The sequence below is a fragment of the Rosa chinensis genome, chromosome 4 (genome assembly GCF_002994745.2).
Source record: "Rosa chinensis cultivar Old Blush chromosome 4, RchiOBHm-V2, whole genome shotgun sequence".
Lineage (NCBI taxonomy): Eukaryota > Viridiplantae > Streptophyta > Magnoliopsida > Rosales > Rosaceae > Rosa > Rosa chinensis.
Genome location: NC_037091.1, coordinates 17,487,443 through 17,512,154, shown reverse-complemented (window position 1 = coordinate 17,512,154; position 24,712 = coordinate 17,487,443). Strand labels below are relative to the sequence as shown.

The following is a 24,712-nucleotide window of genomic DNA, read 5'->3' as shown; positions in this document are numbered from 1 at the left end:
TAAAAATCTAAAACTTTGTTACAACTCAATTTAACGTATTCGAAACTTCAACAAACGGTCGCCTCACTAAACTTCGGTAACCTTCTAGGCCCAAATGAAAGAATCTCGGCCAAAACTTAAATCATAAGGCCCAATAGGTGGTCTCGATACCAAAAAAACCTCTAAAATCGATTTCTTCACCTTGCGAAAATCATATTGGCAAGAAATTACTTTAAGAAATTAACTAAAATTTTTAGGGGCTCACAGTATAAGTATGATATGATATTTTTATTTTCAATGTAGGACGCCTTCGTGGTGCATAAAGTATGGAAGAAACTGGTTATTACATCAGCCGCAAATAAATGAAGAGAGTTCAAGAGCAAATTAACCAACTGGTGCATTATGCCTTATTTGGAAACCCCTGAAATGTTGGAGTTTCCACCAGATGATTATTGATCCATTGACAAGGATGATTGGGATATCTTTGTTGCTGATAGGACTTTAGCAGCATTTCAAGTTTGTCAACTATCTTGGCTCTTAGTCAAAGTTGATAATGCTATTGCATTCTTGGTTCATTCAATCCAAACCTATAATATAGTATATGTTATTGCATATGGTCTTGTAGGAATTGTGCGATAACCAAATAAACAAGAGGAAGAGAATAAGTAGCCTCATAGAATGGCGTGCAAAGGATACACTAATTTACAAGAAGAACTTATTAGTATTCGTGTGAAATTTAATGTACCTTATATTTGAAAGCATTGGGTTTAGCATGATGGAATGATGAATTTACATTCTTTTCATATAGGCTGAAACAATACTTATTGAAGATTTGGATCGTGCTATAATGTGGGTAAAGGCACGACAAGACAAGGCTGGCAACTTCAAAGGGCTAGCAGTAATGCAGGCTGCTTCCAAAATTTTAAGTTCTAAATTGATGTTCTCACTTTGGCTTTGGGGAACCATGAGGCTCCTGGCAAGGTACGAGGTGTTGGTAGCTTTGTCAAGCCGGCTACATACTTTAATCTACCAAAACGCCGAAAGGGTAGTGTAGAAGAAACTGTGAGGGCAAGTGTGAAGAGGACATTAGCAGAGGAGAAAGAAAGTATCATTGCGAGCGAAAAAGCTGAGTGGAGGCAGGAGCAGGAGAAGGAACAACATATTGAGAGGGAAAGAGCCATGTGGGAGGAAAGATTTAGGAAGTTAGAATCAAGGATTTATGGGAAAGATTTGCCGGATGATTCACCTAAACCAGTGACAACGTTTAATGATAATGGTTCTGGACAAGGCAGCTATTCCCAGCAAAATGAAAGAACTTTAAAGGTTTTTGACGTTGAGACCAGCAAAGCTGTGAAGAAGTTACTTTTGGGTCATGAAGCTCCGGTTGTAGTTGAAGAGGAGGTTATGCTGAACAGTAAGGGGAGCAAGAAATTTATGTCAATTGTTGAGGAGGAGATTAGGCCTAGAACAGTTCCCATCAAGTTTAACTTTTGGGAAGAAGTTCCAGTAAACACCCTACTACCTTACTTTACTTGGTGATATAGTTACACTTAGCTTTGATAGACTATGATTAATTAAGTCTAAACCTAAAATGTTCATGATGGTATTAGGTACTCTCAAGTAATCTCAAGTCAGAATTTAAACTGGCAATAGATTCTTTGGACAACATAGTTGCTTTTGGAACTATCATCCAAGTCGATGTTGAAGGCACACAGTAGACTATACATGGTGTTCTAATGGGAGAGGAAAATGCACGTGTCTTAGTCACCAAAGCTATTGTTCCTGATGCCTTGCTACCATTTTCAATCAAAGATGAGATTGTAAGAGTCGGCGATCCGATTGGTACATGTGTTGCTTGGCCTAGGAACTGGATTATACCCCCTGAAGTTGATTAAAAAGTAATGTCTTTTGCTTATTAGCCTATTTCATATTGACCTTTGCTTTTACCTAATAATGCATGTGAGTGCAACACAATGATTTGATGTTTAGAAACACTAAACATGCCATGATGATAATGATGACCTTCACACCCTGCCACCCAACCTGCGCGTACCACTAAAGATGTTGTGCAAATGAACGAATACATTCTTGTATTCTTGAAGAATGGAGTCACCATCCACACCACTTTTGGCGAGGAAATTTTCAGCCAGCCAAGGAAGGTAGCTATCTTCATGAGGGATGTGTATGCCATGACCAACATGAAGGAGATATCTAGCAGCAGCATTGTCATGTATATGAGGTTCGTAATTACATTTAATCTTTTAATTTTATTATATTGTATGCTTTCATATTTGAAGTTATAATAGAGCTGATTCTGCCTTAATACTGTTATATTCCACTAGCTGCCTTTATCAACTGTTGAAGAATTCCAAGATGCTGGACATGATTGCATTCATAGACCCTGCTCACACCGGTGTGCTTGCATGTGGAAATCCAACAGAAAGGGCACGTCATATGTCAACTCGTTATGCAAAAGGAAAGCCTAGTCAGATTTTTTGTTGCCCTATAACTCGGGGTATTCAAGCTTCATTTTGATATTTATGTTTATATATATATATATATATATATACGTATTGTTTCCTACTCAGACTATAGTATATAGGCTGCATACATTAGTTTGTTTTGGTACTGATTCGATCAATTTGATGTTAGATGTCATTAGATGTTAACGGTTGTGAATCCCACTGAAAAAGTTGTGCAGTTCATGGATCCATTAAAGAGGCGATTTATCATCAGTGAATGGAGAGCTATTGTGGACAAGTAAGTGACTTAAACTTGCATTTTCAGTTGGTAGGAGGTAAAAATTGCTATTTTACTAACATTTTTACTGGAACTATCTATTGGTCGCTAAATTTTTTTTTTTCATCTGTTTTCTGAAAGTTTGTTGTTGTCATCATGATTTTGTAGCTCCATCAAAATATACAATGCACAAAAACATAAAAAAAGGCAGAAAATCAGTTATGTGGAACAATTGTGCGGTACGTGTTTTGGATCCAGCTAAGTGTGTTATTTGATTTGATTTTAGCTAAGTGTTTTATTTGATTTGAATTCAGTTAAGTGTGTTATTTGATTTGAATTCCAGTTCATGTATTGATTATTCCACAGTACTAGCTAGGTAGTTGATATTTTTATATGTGTCAGGGCATTCCAGAGCAGCGAGGTGGTAAAACCTGTAGGTTATGGATTATACATTACATGAAGGACATAGTGGAGGACAAGAACCAAGAATGGAGTGCTAAGGTAATATATGTCAACTCATTTAAGTTCTTCATACTGGTTAGCATTCCAGAAAACTTAAGGCTAAACTATAATTTAACTTTCACATTTTTTATTGTTGCACTGGGAAAGAAGTGTAGATATACCTCCACTAGCATGGCTCATTCTCTATGTCACCATGCATAAGCAACACCCTCTTAGTAGGCCCACAAGCCATGGTGGGGCCCAACCATGACATACAAGCCGTAACCCGACATACAACCTACCCCGTGGTAGTCGGAAGCGGCCAAGTCCTCGCTGGGAAGCAACCTTCCCGGCCTTGCCAAGTTACCTTCACAACATGCTTTCTAAGACTTTGTGGTTTTGCAACCCACATTGAAGAAAATGTAAAGGAGAGGGGTTCCTTTACCTATAAAATGGACCTCCACCCAATTAGATAGACATCCCATTACAAGACTTGTAATCCTATTGGGTCGCAAGGCCCAATACACTAGTTAAAGCTTTCAAGTGGACATAGTCTCTCGCTAAGGCGGGAGCCGAACCACTATACATCTAGTGTCACATTCTCTCTCTCTCTCTCTAAAGCTAAATAGAGCCTTCATTTCTAACGTTAACATTGGCACCGTCTATGGGAAGCCAATACAATGGCTTCGTCACTTACCATGCGTTAAGTCACCTTAATGGAAGTTCAAAGAAATTTTCTTTTCTTTTTTATTTGAGTTCATCACCTCCTTTGATGTGCAAACCCATCATTAGCGGTAACAAAAAACAATTTTGGTTCTCTGCACAAGAAGCTTGCTCCGCCAAACTCAAAATTCAAATATCTTCTTGCTCCACTAGGCGGAAGCTCCTATTTCAAAAAAAAAAAAAAAAAATAGCAGCATGGGCGTCTAGCCTTGCACCAACCGCCCCAACATTCAGCGGCACACTAGCCTCTAGTGGCAAAGGGTACCCATCTTCAGCGGTAACCCAAAAAAAAAAGCAACTTTGGGTGCCCATTTACTCTGGACACCTATTTGTAGAGAAGCTTGCAGCACAACACCGGCAATCCTCAGCTAGGCAAAGACCCGCTTCTGCTGAAGAGTCTCCGCCGAGCGCTAGTTCTCCGCTAAGCACCAAGTTTCCGCTGAGCACAAAAAAAAAAAAAAAAAAAAAAAAAAACTCCACTACCACTGGCCAAAGCTCTGCTCCGCCAACCGGCAACTGGTGGCCAGCCGCCGCTAGCATCCTCCGCTGGGCAACATATACACTAGACATCCCCCGCTGACAAAGACTCCGCTGGCCAAAACACCATTGGCCAAAGCTCTGCCACGGCTAGCACACGCCCTCGCTTAACAAGCCTAGCGGCCAATACCCGCCAACACTCTAGCCTAGCTCCAGCAAGCCTCTGCTTAGAGAGGCTAGCACCCACTGCCAGCGCCGACATCAAGTGCGCAATTGCAGTAGCCCCCCTAGGATCCTCCGCCAAACAGTTAAGGAACGCTCCGCCAAACCGCCAGGCAAGGCTTCGCCAGTCCCCCATGAAGCTAATGCTCAATCTGATCGCAAAAAGGCTCACCTAATCACTGGTTGTCCGCTCATCAAGCGTCAAGTAACTTTAACGTTGTCATCAAGCATCAATGGTAGCAGCTTTAACGCGGTCGTCACCTTGTCTACACCTTCACTCGGTCCTCGATCAGTTCCGAGCATAAAAGAAAATCTGCGGACCATTGGGTGCCTGCAATCAACCTTTCATTTTGGGCAATCACAACTACTATGGACACCCATGACTCAATATACGTCGCCGCAGCAGCGTCACAAGCAACTAACTTACTCGTCACTTCTTGAGTCCCACTTCACCCATTTGCTTGACGAGTCTTTCAACCGCAATTATAAAACAAAGAATGATCAAACACTAGCTCCTACAGTCATAACTCAGCGAGCACCGACAAGCTAAGCTTTTCTTACTCTTTTCTTATTCCTTCATTGAGCTGTCATGAACCATGTCAAAACTAAACGTACATGCTAATCATCATTCACACAAGTGCCCTTGTATCTAATAGGGTGATATGTGTGTTGCCATATACGTGTTCAGTTAACCGCTCATGCATGCTAGCTCTGCTATATATGAATACATATAACATTGGTTAATTACATATGGTTGGCTGCATGCACCAGTTTTATTAGCTATCGACACATATGGCTACATCATTGAATTTAATATGTGCATTCTCTTATCAGGATATCAGCCAAGTCATTGCACAACGAATAATCAATTGACGTGATAATTATTGTATATATATGCTCGTTGAATTGACTATGGACGATGAACATATAAAAGTCTGCATGTCTCTGTTTTCTAATGGGCTTAGACCCTTTGCCGCTTATAGACTCAATCATACACATTATTTGATTATTAAATAGTGAATACATGCTCCATGCTTCACTTTTTAGATTATATATGAACGTTGTTGATATATGATTGCATATATACTAGAACTAGCTTGCTCAGACCAAAATGAGTCAAATGCTCCAAGTTCTTCACAATTACCAGCTAGTGCCATGTATTAATTATATGCCTATATACACTTATCATTACTTACTCCACTTGCAGCACACGTAACCTTTCTATTTTGGTATACCACGATCAGGTGGATCCATGTATAACCACATACAAAAATGTCTATTAATCAATGGCAGCGTGCATATAGTTAGCTTGATACTAGTTTGCAGCTTGTCTACACGATAAAGTTGATTCTCCACAATTTCATTGTCAATTTGAATTCATATCAGTGACACACAATCACACATGTCATCTGTCAACTAGATATAAACATGGTTTGTACACTTTGCTCAATTGATACATATATTCAAATAATTTGTCTACCTTATCAAAGTACATACGCAAGGTATTAGTGTTGATTTTACATACTCATCACCTATTTTATTTCAAGGAGACATAATCACCGATCATCACTCCAATTAACGAAGTCATCATCCTTCTACTAAGGTGCTTTGCCAGAGCAATGGAGCGTTATGCTTGGACATCTCCAACATGATTTGGGTACTTATATCAATTCCAAACTCCAACTCACTCCAAATCGGCATAAGATAAGTAAGTATATCTCAATACACGCTCTTGCGATTAGAGCTATTGTTATGCCTTTACATGCTTTTACTACTTTTAAACATGCCCACAATATATCACACTTGATATGTCTTTACATGCTTCCATGAATTTAGGCATGCTTACAATATGTATCAATTTAATTAGCACACCTACGAGGCTTACATACTATTGCCATGCCTTAATATGTCTCCATGATCTCTAAGCATGTTTACAACAATTCAAAAATGTTATTAGCAACTTTACTACAAGTACTTGCTATACACATTTCATGCTTAAATCAATTTAATGTGACACTTACTTAAACAAACTATGCCATATCTAGAACCTTGTGACACTCATGACTTAATTCAACAGGCTCGGATAACGACTTTCTTGGGTTATGACTTGCTTGGATATCTAGCATGGCCATGACTTGCTTGGGCCACACCCCACATGCTCGCACAGTGCCTACCCGCTCAACTACACCCAACTTCCTCAAACACAACCTAACTCGCTCAAACATATCCAACATGCTTTCGTTAAGCTCTAGGTTCACAACACTTCAACGCTTTCATCGAGAGCTACTCCCAAAATTTTATATGGTCACCCATCACACTTGTAATTATCTAATATGCATGTCACATGGCCATAAGATCCATATATTATTACTTGCTATACTTATTTGTCATTGTTCATACAATTACAAACTTTACATGTACTCCATATGCAAATATGTTGTCCAGCCTTTGGGCATCATATTTTGTCAAACTCTCCCCAAGGGAAAGAGACCTAAATGGGTCTAGACTCCACGAGTCTATGGTCTACGACCAGCCGCTAAGCAGTAAGGCAACGCCTCACAAAGACAATGATCGCTACACGGCATTGCAGCCGAACTTTTGTTGTCTGAGAAAAAGTAATGGGAAGGTTAACACAGCCCACCGCAGCTATTGATCCGGTAGTTAACCCCAGACACTTGGGTATCAAAGATTTGGTTCGCTACCTAATGAGCACTGCTTTAGGGTTTAGCTCCCCTCATCAAACAATTTTCCGACCATGCGGAGGTCTATAGCCAGGAGTGGGGGACTCCTTGGAGGGCCTAGCAGGGGCCCACCCGAAAGGGCATAAGCGTTCGCTCCAAAAAATTCTAGATGAACGACACACTTGCACTAATTATGCTTGTTATACGACATAAAGCCACGCTTTAGTATCAACCCCGGCCCGCAAGAAAACCTCCTTGATTGGGGACTTCGGGGACTTGTACATATAGCCCAGCATAATTAGCAACTGTCAATCTCACGCCTCCGCGACACCCCCGAACTTCCTACTCATGAGCTTTAACGCTCACGCCTTCGAAGCACCCCCGAGCTTCACGCTCTTACCTTCACGGCGCCTCCAAGCTTCCCACTCACGAGCTCTAACGCTCCTACCATCACAGCATCCCCGAGCTTCGCTCTCTTGCCTTCACGACACCCCCGAGCTTCACTCTCATGCCTTCCCGACACCCTTAAGCTTCCCACTCCCGCCTTCCCAGCATCCCCGAGCTTCGAGCTCTTGCCTTCACAACGTCCCCAAACTTCACACTTACGCCTTCCCGACACCACAGAGTTTCCCACTCATGCCTTCCCGGCACCCCGATCTTCCAGCTCATGCCTTCCTGGCATCCCCGAGCTTTACACGCACGTCTCCTCGATATGATACACATTAATGGAATATTGAATTCTTCTACCATTTGTCGTTTGCCACAAATTTAATTCTTTTCACTTTCCATTAATACGAGCAAAAACCAAACAAATACAAACGTTTGCGTATTTATTGTTCATGAGTTACAAACTCTTGCCTTCACGGCACTCATGCAACTTACACCTCACGAGTGTAACCTCGTCAACTAGACCTCATCAACTCGACCTCGTTCGTTTTCTTGTGCGCATCACGCATTCATCATATGCAATCCATATGCTTATTCTTGGTATGCTCACACAACCACATGCGTTCTCGAGTTTATACGTCATACTCGATCATACTTGGTGCGATTCACATATATACATCATAATATATCATGCACCTCGTACATTCGTATATGCCAATGCATATCAATGCAACTCACATACATTTCCCAATACAACAAGCATTCTACATATGCGCGCTTTTGTCTTTGTTGTGCAGGTTAACAAGTCCCTTCTTGCTTACGGAGTTCAGGGACTTGTAGGGGCTAGGCCCCTCTCGGACATTACTTATGCTTGATGACATCATGTTTATAACTGCCCAACTAATAAGCTCCTCTTACATGGGACTTGTAGATACCTCCACTAGCATGGCTCATTCTCTATGTCACCAAGCATAAACAACACCCTCTTAATAGGCCCACAAGCCATGGTGGGGCCCAACCATGACATACATGACGTAGCCCGACATACAACCTACCCCGTGGTAGTCAAAAGTGGCCAAGCCCTCACCGGGAAGCAACCTTCCTGGCCTTGCCAAGTTACCTTCACAACATGCTTTCTAAGACTAGAATAGTGGTTTCGCATCCCACATTGAAGAAAATGTAAAGGACTTATAAAAGGGACCTTCACCCACTTAGATAGACATCCCATTACAAGACTTGTACTCCTACTAGGCCGCAAGACCTAATACACTAGTTAAAGCTTTCAAGTGGACATAGTCTCCTGCTAAGGCAGGAGACGAACCACTATACATCTTGTGTCACATTCTCTCTCTCTCTCTCTCTCTCTCTCTCTATAAAGCTAACTAGAGCCTTCAATTCGGTTCTAACGTTAACAAGAAGAGCAAACCACTCTTACACACAAAAGGATATTGATCAGGTTTGGGGAGAGTAGGCAAAGTATGTTCTTCAATTTCAAGGAAACTAGCTCGTGCCTAGATATATAAGTATTCTCATCTACAACCCATATTAGGCTAGCTAGTTGCTCTCGGTGCTAGTTTTTTGCCTTACATATATGGTCGATACTGAGATATTTTTTGGGTTTTCTTTATCGATCAAGTTTTTGGTTTCATGGATGGGTTGTATTGAACTGATGCTCATTAGGTAGGTTATATATAGTTATGGAACAATGGTTGTTGTGACAGGTTGTACATGGCTTTTTGTGGATATGAGCCTAATGGTTTTCCAGATTTGATGAATATGGTATGGAACAATGGATGTAATGACATGTTCTATATGGCTTTTGGTTGATATAAGCTAAATGGTTTCCCAGATTTGATGAATATATGTCATTTTTCTACTTTCCATGCTTTACCTAATGAACAGTGATTGTCATCTAAGATACCAAGCAACAACAATATCAGACCTCAAAATATGTTGTTGGAGCAAATGAAAAACAACATAAAATGACAAAAAGTCTATAGTTGATTTTATGCTCAGACAACAGAAATTTGTAGTGTTAAAACCAAAAAGAAGACACATATATTAGAAAAACTAGGGTCTTAATGAGGCACTAACCACACAATAGAATGGTTTAAATAATGTTAGAGAACACAAATGAAAGAACTTATGATCACAAAAAATAGTGAAACTTTGTTAGCCATTCAACTAAACAACTACATAACTATTTAAAATACTATCGTCTAGAAGAGGTAGTATTGTCATAATGATATGGTTAAATTGAAAGACACACAATATACAAGTGTTGAATGAGCACAAGTAAAACAACAAAAAACTAACTTCCTAATGTCATTCAGACAACATAAATGTTTTTGGAATAGAAAGAAAACAACAATAAACTATTGTAAAGAGTTAAGATAGACAACAAAATTTTAGGACATAAGGATATCATTTACTGTTTAATGTAATTTCAGACAACATAAAACTGACTGTTGAACATTATTTCAACAACAATTATTTGTCACCTTTTTCGACATAGAACCACACTTAACTGTCATTACATATTTATTACCACAACAAAAAACTATTGTTAAAGCTTGATCCAAACAACAAAAAATTTATCATTATTTGTACTTTGGTTCATTCAGACAACATAAATACCTTAATACCATGATTGTTGTCTTCGAAATAAGTTTCAAATGATGGTAGTCAAATTTTGTTATTGTCTCTTTTTAGTCTTATCTACTCTTTTCTGTTGTCTAATTTCACGTTCAAATATCTTAGAGTTGTGATGATTTTATCAGATAACAAACGACCAAAATTTTTTTTGTCATCTGATTTCTCAAACGACTGAGAATCTCTGTCGTCTGATCACTCAACAGACGGCAGCCGCAAAGACGACAGTTTTTTATTCATTCAGATGTCTGATTAACTTTCTGGCATTGTGAAGGATGAATGGATAAACAGTTCAACATCCAAAAACTAAACTACAAACTCTTTTGAAAAAATGCATGCTCTATGATAAATTTATAACAATATATAACTTGGATTCATTCTCCATGGGCCATAACCTTCACTTATTAGCAAAACTTAATAGTATATTAGTTAGAGGGCATTGTCTTAAAAAAATTCTACATAGGTTGTAGCCCCAGTTGCCTACAAGCATCCTCCACCCTTGAATGAGTTACGATATAGTAGGGTAGGTCGGCAAAAGTTAATTGCACCTACCCCCGGTCACCATTGGCAGACCCAATTAAGGACAACCGGGGGCTTATGCGCCCACTAACTCTTTGTCATAACTCCTATAAGCATAGTTATACTAGCACATATAGATGATCTAGCGTATAGATGCCCCCACAGCCCAATGTTTTCAACTCTAAAATAAGATATATATACCCCAATGCTTCAAATAATATATTAATATATATATATAATACAAATTGATCGATATAACAAGTCCCAAAGTTGCAGGCTTGCAGCAGCCAAAAAGACTTTCTTTTGAATAAAGTGCTATTAAACAACTTTTAATCAAAGAAGAAAACCAAATAAGGCCTACAAACTTGACTATATTTATTACCTATTAAAGGCTTCCATATTTTCAAAATGACATAGAAGAATAGGGAGCCACAAAAGTTAATACCATAAGAAAATTTGGATTTGTCAGGTGGAAATGAAGCACTATTAGAAAACAAAAATCAAAAGCAAAAAAACATTTCCTCTGTGAGTATGTGTTTCTACTTTTGCGGTCTGAACAATAGTGAAATTGTCATCTTCCCTCAATTTTACAATTATTTCTTTCTTTTTTTATCTGGTTGATTTTATCTTTAAATGTTTGAGCTAATTTTTTTTTTTTGCTAAGACTGTAAAGCGATTGTATTTTTTTTTTTACTAAATACTTACTCGAATTGTTATGAATTTCAATGTTTAGTTGTTTACAAGTTGTGCTAAACAACGAATTATCTCTAATTTTCTTGTTTAAATTTTTTAATATATTTTTCATTAGGGGAAATGATCATTTACCCAATTTTAGCTTTAAAATTGTCCACTTACCCAAACACTCTAAGAGATTGCCCACTTACCCAAACACTCTAAGAGATTATATCCCTATTACCCAATTAAGTATTTTTTTTAAATAAAAAATTTTAGGATAATTTTGCCCCCTCCTTCTTTGTCACTTAGAGAGAGAAGTAATATGAGACCTTGCCGGACTCAAGTGACCAGTGGCCGGCCGCGGACTCAGGTGACCGGACTCCGGCGACCGATGACCAGAATCCCACATTCGGTGACCGGAATCTCGAATCCGGCTACCGGACCAGTGACCAGATTCCCGCGTCTGATTTTATTACCCCCAATAATACCCAGTAATCATATTATTGCCCTCTAATAAACATATTATTGCACCTCAATAACAAGTTTATTGGGGATCAATAATTAGTGAAAAATAAAGATGTTTTGAATTTTGAAAGCTTTCGGAGGTTTATCCCAATAAACAATCTTATTATTGCCCCCCAATAAAAACATTACTGTCCCCTAATAATATGATTATTGCCACCCAATAATGTGATTATTGCCCCAGTAGAAACATTATTGCCCCTCAATTAAGCATGCAAATACCAACAAAAAGCAAACCTCGTTGATCCAAACACTAACACCACTTCAAATTTATTCCAAATTTATTCACAGACCATCCAATAAACCCTCATCACAATCCACTTCAAAAAACTCAGAGCTAGAAGCCAAAATCAAAAATCAACTTTTTTCGTCTTCCTCACATTGCATTCTCTCAAACTCCCACCGAAAAAGGCAGTAGCGTCTTCTCTCAATCATGGCGGATCTGTACAGAATGCCGCCGGACTCGGAAGAGGAGGACAACTGCCACCATTGATGGCCTCTACTCTCCTATCTTTCTCCAAATTCTCCCAAGTCCGGCCCCTATGCAGCTTCGAATAACTCTTCTGCTGCTTCTCTGATCGCTTCCGCTTCGCCTCCATTCTCCTCAAGCTCTGCAGCTCCTTCCTCTTCCTCCACTCATCCTCTGTCTCCGTCGGAAGTGAGCAAGTCCTAATCAGAGGCACCATACACGGCCGGGGTACGTGACACGTCGTTGCCTCCTCATCTCTCACCGGAGTCCTAACCGCAGGCGAGAAGTCTGAGACTGAAGACGATCGTTTGAGTTGTAGCCCCACCTTGGCCTTCGGGTCCACCCCAAACCGACGGTTCAATGACAGCCCCAGCCCCAGGCTCAGCTTAACGTCGTTGAAATCTTGGACCTGCTCGTCAACGACGGCTTTTCGAGATAAATCGTCACCGGAAACAATTCTCCTCAACAGATCTCCCTGAAAATTACTCACTGGAGAAAGGAGAATAGAGAGAAAGGGGAGAGAGGGTACCGGCAGCGTGGAGAGAGAGAGAGAGAGAGAGAGAGAGAGAGAGAGAGAAATTGGAGGTGGAGATCGGGGAGAGAGAAAAGAGAGAGGGAGCCGACGGCGTGCAAAGTGAGGAGAGAGAGGAAAAAGTGGCATCTATACATTTTCTTAATCATACGAAGGGCAAAACTGTCATTAAATGTTAAATAGGGCAAATGAGATTAAAAAACTCTTGCCAGAGTAAGTGGGCAATTTTTAGGCTAAAATTGGGTAAGTGGTCACGGCCCCTTTTCATTACGCCCCCATATAAATTAAATCATGAGTCCGCCACTGCCGGCCACCCTTTAAGAAATTGGCAACACTTAATTAATTAGACTCACACGCAATGCGATGTAGATGATGTACGACGTCGATTCATTTTTTTTTAGTCAATAAGTTCAATCATATAGATGTGTTACAAGTGGTAATATCTATACGATTAAGGAGCCACTAATGACCCACCTATATATCGTTCGTCGTCGATCATTAAGATGCATATATGCATATATGGTGTGGTAGTTGTACCAACCTCTGCTATCATCTCTTAGGGACCAAAATTAATATGGCACCAATAGTTTAATAATAACAATTAGGGCTAAACATTGGTTACTACCATGTGGTTTGGGTCTAAAGCCAATTCAGTTCTTGAACTTTTAATTTAATCAAAAACACCCATGTGCTTTCAATTTTGATCTAATAGGTCTAATCTGTTAGTCTTCCGTTAAATGATCAGTCCGTTAACTCGCTGACGTGGCTCCTGTGGAACCAATGTTTTATGATATGGTGTTGACGTGACATGCATAGTCAGTATTGATGTTTAAAGTTCAGCGGTAACTAAACCTTTACTAACGCTGGTCCGATGGGCGGACCGCTATCAATGATACTCAAAGTTCTCGCTACATGTCAAGTAAAATACAGAGGGCGTCAGAGGGGAGACCGCGCTGGGCGGTCTTCTCTTATCCGATGCCTAAGTTAGTCAATGTATTTATGTTGACAAAGTAACAATAGGTAAGTATTAATTGCGTAATCAATGAGGAGACAGGAGATAACCTTTTACAGGTGAAGAAGGAGCTGATCTTCTTCATGTTTTCGATGTGGGACTGACATGCTTCAGTCCCCAGCTTCTGGAGCTTCTGATGCTGTCTTGGGGCGGCGTGTGGCGGCGCGTCAACGGTGATCTGGGGGCAAGCCGGGGCTCAGGCGGTGGCCTGCTTGGCTATGTTCCCGTAGGTCACTCATTTGGCGGGAGTTGGTACCGCTAGTGGTAGCATCAGCGTGGCTCATTATAGCTAATTATGCTTGCAAATGCCCATGTAAGTACAAGTCCCCCAAGTCCCCAGTCAAGGAGGGCAATCTTGGTTGGGGAGTTGCTTAGCGGTTCAAAGCATTGCTTCCACCAGTCTTGCAAAAGCATAATTAGCGTCAATGCGTTGTCAACCATGGACCTACTGAGTAAATGCTTTATACCCTTATGGGTGGGCCCCTACTAGTCCCCCACTCCCCAGCTAAGATAGACCTCCGTTTGGCTGGTGTATTGTTTGTTGAGGGGAGCTGCGCTGAGCAGAGGGTGTTGGGTAGCGAACCCACTCTTTGATACCCAAGTGGCGGGGGTCAACATGCCTGATCAGGGCCGTCGAAGACAGTGTTGACACGTCCCCCTATCTGTCACGGAGGACCATGTTTTAACTGCAACGCCGCGTTGCGATCATTGTCAAAGTGAGGCGTGGCCTCGGGAATCGCCACTGGCAGAAGTCCCTCCGCTGGTGATAAGTGGCCAGAATTGTCAGTAGGACCTGCCTGGCGGTAGCCTGGCGCATGGCGTTGTGGTCAGCGGCGACTGTCTTCCCAGGTGTTGAGGGAGGAGTCTTGCTTGTAAGATGGAAAGGGAGAAGTTCCGCTAGTGGAGTTGCGCTTAGCGGAGAATGTCTCGCCTGCCAGATGGAAAGGGAGAAGTTCCGCTAGCAGAGTTGGCCAACCCTAAATCTTAGACATTAACATTATACTTAGCGCTTTGACCAAAATTTGTTTAACATTTCTACCTTAAGAAAACAAACAACAATTACCATTCCCGAATAATCCACTTAACATTGTAAGCTTATCCGGGATATGGAGATCATACTTCGTGTCTTTATATAATTCGGGTCAACCGGTTTCACCCTTTTTACTTACTCGTTAACCTTAAGCAAATAAATAATTGCCATTCCCAAACAATTTGTTTCTCAAACTCGTTTCGGGATATGGTAGCTATAAAATACTTAATTCAAACTTTTGACCCATTCTCAATAATGTCATTCACCACACTAATTTACTTGTCATAACTGGTAGATTTTTATTCACCACTTTTCTCGAGTATTTGACCTTAATAAAATATATTCTTAAGTCAAATTTCATTTGTATGTAGTTTCTAACCATTCAATCAAAAATGATTCAAACTCAATACTTTCAATCGATAAACCACACCTACAAGGTACAATTTGAACAGCACTACACCAACATTACTCAGGCAGCTAGTGATCCAAACCCTTACCATGTTCCTTAAAAAAGAATTCCTCGACTTGGTGCAGTGGTGGTTTCGATTTACTGTCCTTCATCCAAACCTCAGGTCTCCATCTCCACAACAGAACAACAACTTAATTAATGAATCCCAACGTCCAAACAACAATCAAACTCATAACTCAAAGGCCTGCATTCCTTACCCATTTTCAGTTATGCCGTGACCACACCCTTCACCTTGTATCGCACCCATTTCCCATTTCAATCGAAACTGACCCAGGAGCTTCTTCTCTCCAGAAATCCCAAATTTGCAGACTCCACAAAACCTCACATAATCCAAATCAAACAACACAAAATCAGGGTTTACTCTATTCACACCAGAAGCTCCAGCTAAAGGGGAAATCATGGAAATTACCTAATCGAGAAGTCCTGACGATTCCGGCGACTGTGAGAGACGGAGCTACGGTGGTCCACGCGCTATAACTGGCGTGTGCGACTAATCTGGTCAGAGTCATATGTCAAAACTAGGGGTTTTGGCGGATTGCGAAGTGGTGGTTCCATCTATGGTAGTGTTGTAGCTCGTACCTAACTGGAGGTTAAAGATTGAAGACATGCAGAGGCAATAACTCCAGTGACAGTGTGTGCGGTAGTCTTCCGGCATCCATCGTTGCAAGGCTTCGGGGTTTGAGTGAGTGGCTTGTTCTGAATCAATTTGTGGTGGCAATGAATGGAGAAAGTGATCAGAAGTAGCCTTTCCGGCTAGGCATGGTGGGGGAAACTATGGTGGTTGCATGCGGTAGCTGGAGACGGTGCATGCCAGTGGTGAGGCTCGGGCTGAGGTCAGATTTGGGTGCTGGATCGATTGGTGGTGGCGGTTTTGAGAGGTGGTGGTCGGAGATTGTGTTTTCTAGTGATGGCAGAGAGAGTGAGAGGAAAAAAGTGTTCGGGGAGAGAGTGAGAGAGAGAGAGAGAGAGAGAGAGAGAGAGAGAGAGAGAGAGAGAGAGAGAGAGAGAGAGAAGAGTACGGTTGAGGGAGAGAGAAAAATGAGGGGAGTGCTAGGTTTCCTCAAGTTTATAACCCGTGTGCATTGATGATTTTACCCTTTCGCGCCGAATTATAAAACTCCTCTAACAAAATGCTTTCGGTTTTGAACTCGTAACTTTTCTTTTATTCGTTTTTCGTCGGAAACTTCCTAAATTATTTCTTAACTTCGTCCTAGGCCCAAAACTCGATCTCGTAAAAATTAAAAATCTAAAACTTTGTTACAACTCAATTTAACGTATTCGAAACTTCAACAAACGGTCGCCTCACTAAACTTCGGTAACCTTCTAGGCCCAAATGAAAGAATCTCGGCCAAAACTTAAATCATAAGGCCCAATAGGTGGTCTCGATACCAAAAAAACCTCTAAAATCGATTTCTTCACCTTGCGAAAATCATATTGGCAAGAAATTACTTTAAGAAATTAACTAAAATTTTTAGGGGCTCACAGTATAAGTATGATATGATATTTTTATTTTCAATGTAGGACGCCTTCGTGGTGCATAAAGTATGGAAGAAACTGGTTATTACATCAGCCGCAAATAAATGAAGAGAGTTCAAGAGCAAATTAACCAACTGGTGCATTATGCCTTATTTGGAAACCCCTGAAATGTTGGAGTTTCCACCAGATGATTATTGATCCATTGACAAGGATGATTGGGATATCTTTGTTGCTGATAGGACTTTAGCAGCATTTCAAGTTTGTCAACTATCTTGGCTCTTAGTCAAAGTTGATAATGCTATTGCATTCTTGGTTCATTCAATCCAAACCTATAATATAGTATATGTTATTGCATATGGTCTTGTAGGAATTGTGCGATAACCAAATAAACAAGAGGAAGAGAATAAGTAGCCTCATAGAATGGCGTGCAAAGGATACACTAATTTACAAGAAGAACTTATTAGTATTCGTGTGAAATTTAATGTACCTTATATTTGAAAGCATTGGGTTTAGCATGATGGAATGATGAATTTACATTCTTTTCATATAGGCTGAAACAATACTTATTGAAGATTTGGATCGTGCTATAATGTGGGTAAAGGCACGACAAGACAAGGCTGGCAACTTCAAAGGGCTAGCAGTAATGCAGGCTGCTTCCAAAATTTTAAGTTCTAAATTGATGTTCTCACTTTGGCTTTGGGGAACCATGAGGCTCCTGGCAAGGTACGAGGTGTTGGTAGCTTTGTCAAGCCGGCTACATACTTTAATCTACCAAAACGCCGAAAGGGTAGTGTAGAAGAAACTGTGAGGGCAAGTGTGAAGAGGACATTAGCAGAGGAGAAAGAAAGTATCATTGCGAGCGAAAAAGCTGAGTGGAGGCAGGAGCAGGAGAAGGAACAACATATTGAGAGGGAAAGAGCCATGTGGGAGGAAAGATTTAGGAAGTTAGAATCAAGGATTTATGGGAAAGATTTGCCGGATGATTCACCTAAACCAGTGACAACGTTTAATGATAATGGTTCTGGACAAGGCAGCTATTCCCAGCAAAATGAAAGAACTTTAAAGGTTTTTGACGTTGAGACCAGCAAAGCTGTGAAGAAGTTACTTTTGGGTCATGAAGCTCCGGTTGTAGTTGAAGAGGAGGTTATGCTGAACAGTAAGGGGAGCAAGAAATTTATGTCAATTGTTGAGGAGGAGATTAGGCCTAGAACAGTTCCCATCAAGTTTAACTTTTGGGAAGAAGTTCCAGTAAACACCCTACTACCTTACTTTACTTGGTGATATAGTTACACTTAGCTTTGATAGACTATGATTAATTAAGTCTAAACCTAAAATGTTCATGATGGTATTAGGTACTCTCAAGTAATCTCAAGTCAGAATTTAAACTGGCAATAGATTCTTTGGACAACATAGTTGCTTTTGGAACTATCATCCAAGTCGATGTTGAAGGCACACAGTAGACTATACATGGTGTTCTAATGGGAGAGGAAAATGCACGTGTCTTAGTCACCAAAGCTATTGTTCCTGATGCCTTGCTACCATTTTCAATCAAAGATGAGATTGTAAGAGTCGGCGATCCGATTGGTACATGTGTTGCTTGGCCTAGGAACTGGATTATACCCCCTGAAGTTGATTAAAAAGTAATGTCTTTTGCTTATTAGCCTATTTCATATTGACCTTTGCTTTTACCTAATAATGCATGTGAGTGCAACACAATGATTTGATGTTTAGAAACACTAAACATGCCATGATGATAATGATGACCTTCACACCCTGCCACCCAACCTGCGCGTACCACTAAAGATGTTGTGCAAATGAACGAATACATTCTTGTATTCTTGAAGAATGGGGTCACCATCCACACCACTTTTGGCGAGGAAATTTTCAGCCAGCCAAGGAAGGTAGCTATCTTCATGAGGGATGTGTATGCCATGACCAACATGAAGGAGATATCTAGCAGCAGCATTGTCATGTATATGAGGTTCGTAATTACATTTAATCTTTTAATTTTATTATATTGTATGCTTTCATATTTGAAGTTATAATAGAGCTGATTCTGCCTTAATACTGTTATATTCCACTAGCTGCCTTTATCAACTGTTGAAGAATTCCAAGATGCTGGACATGATTGCATTCATAGACCCTGCTCACACCGGTGTGCTTGCATGTGGAAATCCAACAGAAAGGGCACGTCATATGTCAACTCGTTATGCAAAAGGAAAGCCTAGTCAGATTTTTTGTTGCCCTATAACTCGGGGTATTCAAGCTTCATTTTGATATTTATGTTTATATATATATATATATATACGTATTGTTTCCTACTCAGACTATAGTATATAGGCTGCATACATTAGTTTGTTTTGGTACTGATTCGATCAATTTGATGTTAGATGTCATTAGATGTTAACGGTTGTGAATCCCACTGAAAAAGTTGTGCAGTTCATGGATCCATTAAAGAGGCGATTTATCATCAGTGAATGGAGAGCTATTGTGGACAAGTAAGTGACTTAAACTTGCATTTTCAGTTGGTAGGAGGTAAAAATTGCTATTTTACTAACATTTTTACTGGAACTATCTATTGGTCGCTAAATTTTTTTTTTCATCTGTTTTCTGAAAGTTTGTTGTTGTCATCATGATTTTGTAGCTCCATCAAAATATACAATGCACAAAAACATAAAAAAAGGCAGAAAATCAGTTATGTGGAACAATTGTGCGGTACGTGTTTTGGATCCAGCTAAGTGTGTTATTTGATTTGATTTTAGCTAAGTGTTTTATTTGATTTGAATTCAGTTAAGTGTGTTATTTGATTTGAATTCCAGTTCATGTATTGATTATTCCACAGTACTAGCTAGGTAGTTGATATTTTTATATGTGTCAGGGCATTCCAGAGCAGCGAGGTGGTAAAACCTGTAGGTTATGGATTATACATTACATGAAGGACATAGTGGAGGACAAGAACCAAGAATGGAGTGCTAAGGTAATATATGTCAACTCATTTAAGTTCTTCATACTGGTTAGCATTCCAGAAAACTTAAGGCTAAACTATAATTTAACTTTCACATTTTTTATTGTTGCACTGGGAAAGAAGTGTAGATATACCTCCACTAGCATGGCTCATTCTCTATGTCACCATGCATAAGCAACACCCTCTTAGTAGGCCCACAAGCCATGGTGGGGCCCAACCATGACATACAAGCCGTAACCCGACATACAACCTACCCCGTGGTAGTCGGAAGCGGCCAAGTCCTCGCTGGGAAGCAACCTTCCCGGCCTTGCCAAGTTACCTTCACAACATGCTTTCTAAGACTTTGTGGTTTTGCAACCCACATTGAAGAAAATGTAAAGGAGAGGGTTCCTTTACCTATAAAATGGACCTCCACCCAATTAGATAGACATCCCATTACAAGACTTGTAATCCTATTGGGTCGCAAGGCCCAATACACTAGTTAAAGCTTTCAAGTGGACATAGTCTCTCGCTAAGGCGGGAGCCGAACCACTATACATCTAGTGTCACATTCTCTCTCTCTCTCTCTAAAGCTAAATAGAGCCTTCATTTCTAACGTTAACATTGGCACCGTCTATGGGAAGCCAATACAATGGCTTCGTCACTTACCATGCGTTAAGTCACCTTAATGGAAGTTCAAAGAAATTTTCTTTTCTTTTTTTATTTGAGTTCATCACCTCCTTTGATGTGCAAACCCATCATTAGCGGTAACAAAAAACAATTTTGGTTCTCTGCACAAGAAGCTTGCTCCGCCAAACTCAAAATTCAAATATCTTCTTGCTCCACTAGGCGGAAGCTCCTATTTCAAAAAAAAAAAAAAAAAATAGCAGCATGGGCGTCTAGCCTTGCACCAACCGCCCCAACATTCAGCGGCACACTAGCCTCTAGTGGCAAAGGGTACCCATCTTCAGCGGTAACCCAAAAAAAAAAAGCAACTTTGGGTGCCCATTTACTCTGGACACCTATTTGTAGAGAAGCTTGCAGCACAACACCGGCAATCCTCAGCTAGGCAAAGACCCGCTTCTGCTGAAGAGTCTCCGCCGAGCGCTAGTTCTCCGCTAAGCACCAAGTTTCCGCTGAGCACAAAAAAAAAAAAAAAAAAAAAAAAAAACTCCACTACCACTGGCCAAAGCTCTGCTCCGCCAACCGGCAACTGGTGGCCAGCCGCCGCTAGCATCCTCCGCTGGGCAACATATACACTAGACATCCCCCGCTGACAAAGACTCCGCTGGCCAAAACACCATTGGCCAAAGCTCTGCCACGGCTAGCACACGCCCTCGCTTAACAAGCCTAGCGGCCAATACCCGCCAACACTCTAGCCTAGCTCCAGCAAGCCTCTGCTTAGAGAGGCTAGCACCCACTGCCAGCGCCGACATCAAGTGCGCAATTGCAGTAGCCCCCCTAGGATCCTCCGCCAAACAGTTAAGGAACGCTCCGCCAAACCGCCAGGCAAGGCTTCGCCAGTCCCCCATGAAGCTAATGCTCAATCTGATCGCAAAAAGGCTCACCTAATCACTGGTTGTCCGCTCATCAAGCGTCAAGTAACTTTAACGTTGTCATCAAGCATCAATGGTAGCAGCTTTAACGCGGTCGTCACCTTGTCTACACCTTCACTCGGTCCTCGATCAGTTCCGAGCATAAAAGAAAATCTGCGGACCATTGGGTGCCTGCAATCAACCTTTCATTTTGGGCAATCACAACTACTATGGACACCCATGACTCAATATACGTCGCCGCAGCAGCGTCACAAGCAACTAACTTACTCGTCACTTCTTGAGTCCCACTTCACCCATTTGCTTGACGAGTCTTTCAACCGCAATTATAAAACAAAGAATGATCAAACACTAGCTCCTACAGTCATAACTCAGCGAGCACCGACAAGCTAAGCTTTTCTTACTCTTTTCTTATTCCTTCATTGAGCTGTCATGAACCATGTCAAAACTAAACGTACATGCTAATCATCATTCACACAAGTGCCCTTGTATCTAATAGGGTGATATGTGTGTTGCCATATACGTGTTCAGTTAACCGCTCATGCATGCTAGCTCTGCTATATATGAATACATATAACATTGGTTAATTACATATGGTTGGCTGCATGCACCAGTTTTATTAGCTATCGACACATATGGCTACATCATTGAATTTAATATGTGCATTCTCTTATCAGGATATCAGCCAAGTCATTGCACAACGAATAATCAATTGACGTGATAATTATTGTATATATATGCTCGTTGAATTGACTATGGACGATGAACATATAAAAGTCTGCATGTCTCTGTTTTCTAATGGGCTTAGACCCTTTGCCGCTTATAGACTCAATCATACACATTATTTGATTATTAAATAGTGAATACATGCTCCATGCTTCACTTTTTAGATTATATATGAACGTTGTTGATATATGATTGCATATATACTAGAACTAGCTTGCTCAGACCAAAATGAGTCAAATGCTCCAAGTTCTTCACAATTACCAGCTAGTGCCATGTATTAATTATATGCCTATATACACTTATCATTACTTACTCCACTTGCAGCACACGTAACCTTTCTATTTTGGTATACCACGATAAGGTGGATCCATGTATAACCACATACAAAAATGTCTATTAATCAATGGCAGCGTGCATATAGTTAGCTTGATACTAGTTTGCAGCTTGTCTACACGATAAAGTTGATTCTCCACAATTTCATTGTCAATTTGAATTCATATCAGTGACACACAATCACACATGTCATCTGTCAACTAGATATAAACATGGTTTGTACACTTTGCTCAATTGATACATATATTCAAATAATTTGTCTACCTTATCAAAGTACATACGCAAGGTATTAGTGTTGATTTTACATACTCATCACCTATTTTATTTCAAGGAGACATAATCACCGATCATCACTCCAATTAACGAAGTCATCATCCTTCTACTAAGGTGCTTTGCCAGAGCAATGGAGCGTTATGCTTGGACATCTCCAATATGATTTGGGTACTTATATCAATTCCAAACTCCAACTCACTCCAAATCGGCATAAGATAAGTAAGTATATCTCAATACACGCTCTTGCGATTAGAGCTATTGTTATGCCTTTACATGCTTTTACTACTTTTAAACATGCCCACAATATATCACACTTGATATGTCTTTACATGCTTCCATGAATTTAGGCATGCTTACAATATGTATCAATTTAATTAGCACACCTACGAGGCTTACATACTATTGCCATGCCTTAATATGTCTCCATGATCTCTAAGCATGTTTACAACAATTCAAAAATGTTATTAGCAACTTTACTACAAGTACTTGCTATACACATTTCATGCTTAAATCAATTTAATGTGACACTTACTTAAACAAACTATGCCATATCTAGAACCTTGTGACACTCATGACTTAATTCAACAGGCTCGGATAACGACTTTCTTGGGTTATGACTTGCTTGGATATCTAGCATGGCCATGACTTGCTTGGGCCACACCCCACATGCTCGCACAGTGCCTACCCGCTCAACTACACCCAACTTCCTCAAACACAACCTAACTCGCTCAAACATATCCAACATGCTTTCGTTAAGCTCTAGGTTCACAACACTTCATAGCTTTCATCGAGAGCTATTCCCAAAATTTTATATGGTCACCCATCACACTTGTAATTATCTAATATGCATGTCACATGGCCATAAGATCCATATATTACTTGCTATACTTATTTGTCATTGTTCATACAATTACAAACTTTACATGTACTCCATATGCAAATATGTTGTCCAGCCTTTGGGCATCATATTTTGTCAAACTCTCCCCAAGGGAAAGAGACCTAAATGGGTCTAGACTCCACGAGTCTATGGTCTACGACCAGCCGCTACGACCAGCCGCTAAGCAGTAAGGCAACGCCTCACAAAGACAATGATCTCTACACGGCATTGCAGCCGAACTTTTGTTGTCTGAGAAAAAGTAATGGGAAGGTTAACACAGCCCACCGCAGCTATTGATCCGGTAGTTAACCCCAGACACTTGGGTATCAAAGATTTGGTTCGCTACCTAATGAGCACTGCTTTAGGGTTTAGCTCCCCTCATCAAACAATTTTCCGACCATGCGGAGGTCTATAGCCAGGAGTGGGGGACTCCTTGGAGGGCCTAGCAGGGGCCCACCCGAAAGGGCATAAGCGTTCGCTCCAAAAAATTCTAGATGAACGACACACTTGCACTAATTATGCTTGTTATACGACATAAAGCCACGCTTTAGTATCAACCCCGGCCCGCAAGAAAACCTCCTTGATTGGGGACTTCGGGGACTTGTACATATAGCCCAGCATAATTAGCAACTGTCAATCTCACGCCTCCGCGACACCCCCGAACTTCCTATTCATGAGCTTTAACGCTCACGCCTTCGAAGCACCCCCGAGCTTCACGCTCTTACCTTCACGGCGCCTCCAAGCTTCCCACTCACGAGCTCTAACGCTCCTACCATCACAGCATCCCCGAGCTTCGCTCTCTTGCCTTCACGACACCCCCGAGCTTCACTCTCATGCCTTCCCGACACCCTCAAGCTTCCCACTCCCGCCTTCCCAGCATCCCCGAGCTTCGAGCTCTTGCCTTCACAACGTCCCCAAACTTCACACTTACGCCTTCCCGACACCACAGAGTTTCCCACTCATGCCTTCCCGGCACCCCGATCTTCCAGCTCATGCCTTCC

At 40.9% G+C, this 24,712-nt stretch overlaps 5 protein-coding genes across 7 annotated transcripts; 4 read left to right on the top strand and 1 right to left on the bottom strand.

The window, feature by feature from the left end:
• The first annotated feature begins 699 nt into the window (after window positions 1-699).
• On the top strand, window positions 700-1,726 carry LOC121052645. Its single transcript, XM_040518016.1, has 2 exons — window positions 700-1,485; window positions 1,590-1,726. Exons 1-2 carry the CDS (start codon window positions 1,159-1,161, stop codon window positions 1,695-1,697), a joined length of 435 nt encoding a protein of 144 aa, XP_040373950.1. The 5' UTR covers window positions 700-1,158; the 3' UTR covers window positions 1,698-1,726.
• Window positions 1,727-2,620: 894 nt separating this feature from the next.
• On the top strand, window positions 2,621-3,507 carry LOC121052629. 2 transcript variants are annotated; one of them, XR_005809648.1, is made up of 3 exons: window positions 2,621-2,739; window positions 2,887-2,957; window positions 3,121-3,507. XR_005809648.1 is itself a non-coding variant. In XM_040517980.1 (3 exons), the coding sequence occupies exons 1-3, from the start codon at window positions 2,642-2,644 to the stop codon at window positions 3,379-3,381; spliced, it is 420 nt and encodes a 139-aa protein (XP_040373914.1). In that variant the 5' UTR covers window positions 2,621-2,641; the 3' UTR covers window positions 3,382-3,507. The 2 variants fall into 2 exon arrangements, 1 of the variants encoding a protein (XP_040373914.1); XM_040517980.1 differs by having other exon boundaries at window positions 3,131-3,507.
• Window positions 3,508-12,448: 8,941 nt separating this feature from the next.
• LOC121052791 (ninja-family protein AFP2-like) lies at window positions 12,449-13,571 on the bottom strand. The gene is made up of 2 exons (XM_040518665.1): window positions 13,560-13,571; window positions 12,449-12,961 (listed from the first exon to the last, which is right to left on the bottom strand). The coding sequence occupies exons 1-2, from the start codon at window positions 13,569-13,571 to the stop codon at window positions 12,449-12,451; spliced, it is 525 nt and encodes a 174-aa protein (XP_040374599.1).
• Window positions 13,572-17,467: 3,896 nt separating this feature from the next.
• Window positions 17,468-18,494, top strand: LOC121052644. Its single transcript, XM_040518012.1, has 2 exons — window positions 17,468-18,253; window positions 18,358-18,494. Exons 1-2 carry the CDS (start codon window positions 17,927-17,929, stop codon window positions 18,463-18,465), a joined length of 435 nt encoding a protein of 144 aa, XP_040373946.1. The 5' UTR covers window positions 17,468-17,926; the 3' UTR covers window positions 18,466-18,494.
• An 890-nt stretch (window positions 18,495-19,384) lies between these two features.
• On the top strand, window positions 19,385-20,261 carry LOC121052631. 2 transcript variants are annotated; one of them, XR_005809678.1, is made up of 3 exons: window positions 19,385-19,503; window positions 19,650-19,720; window positions 19,884-20,261. XR_005809678.1 is itself a non-coding variant. In XM_040517981.1 (3 exons), exons 1-3 carry the CDS (start codon window positions 19,406-19,408, stop codon window positions 20,142-20,144), a joined length of 420 nt encoding a protein of 139 aa, XP_040373915.1. In that variant the 5' UTR covers window positions 19,385-19,405; the 3' UTR covers window positions 20,145-20,261. The 2 variants fall into 2 exon arrangements, 1 of the variants encoding a protein (XP_040373915.1); XM_040517981.1 differs by having other exon boundaries at window positions 19,894-20,261.
• The last annotated feature ends 4,451 nt before the right edge of the window (window positions 20,262-24,712 follow it).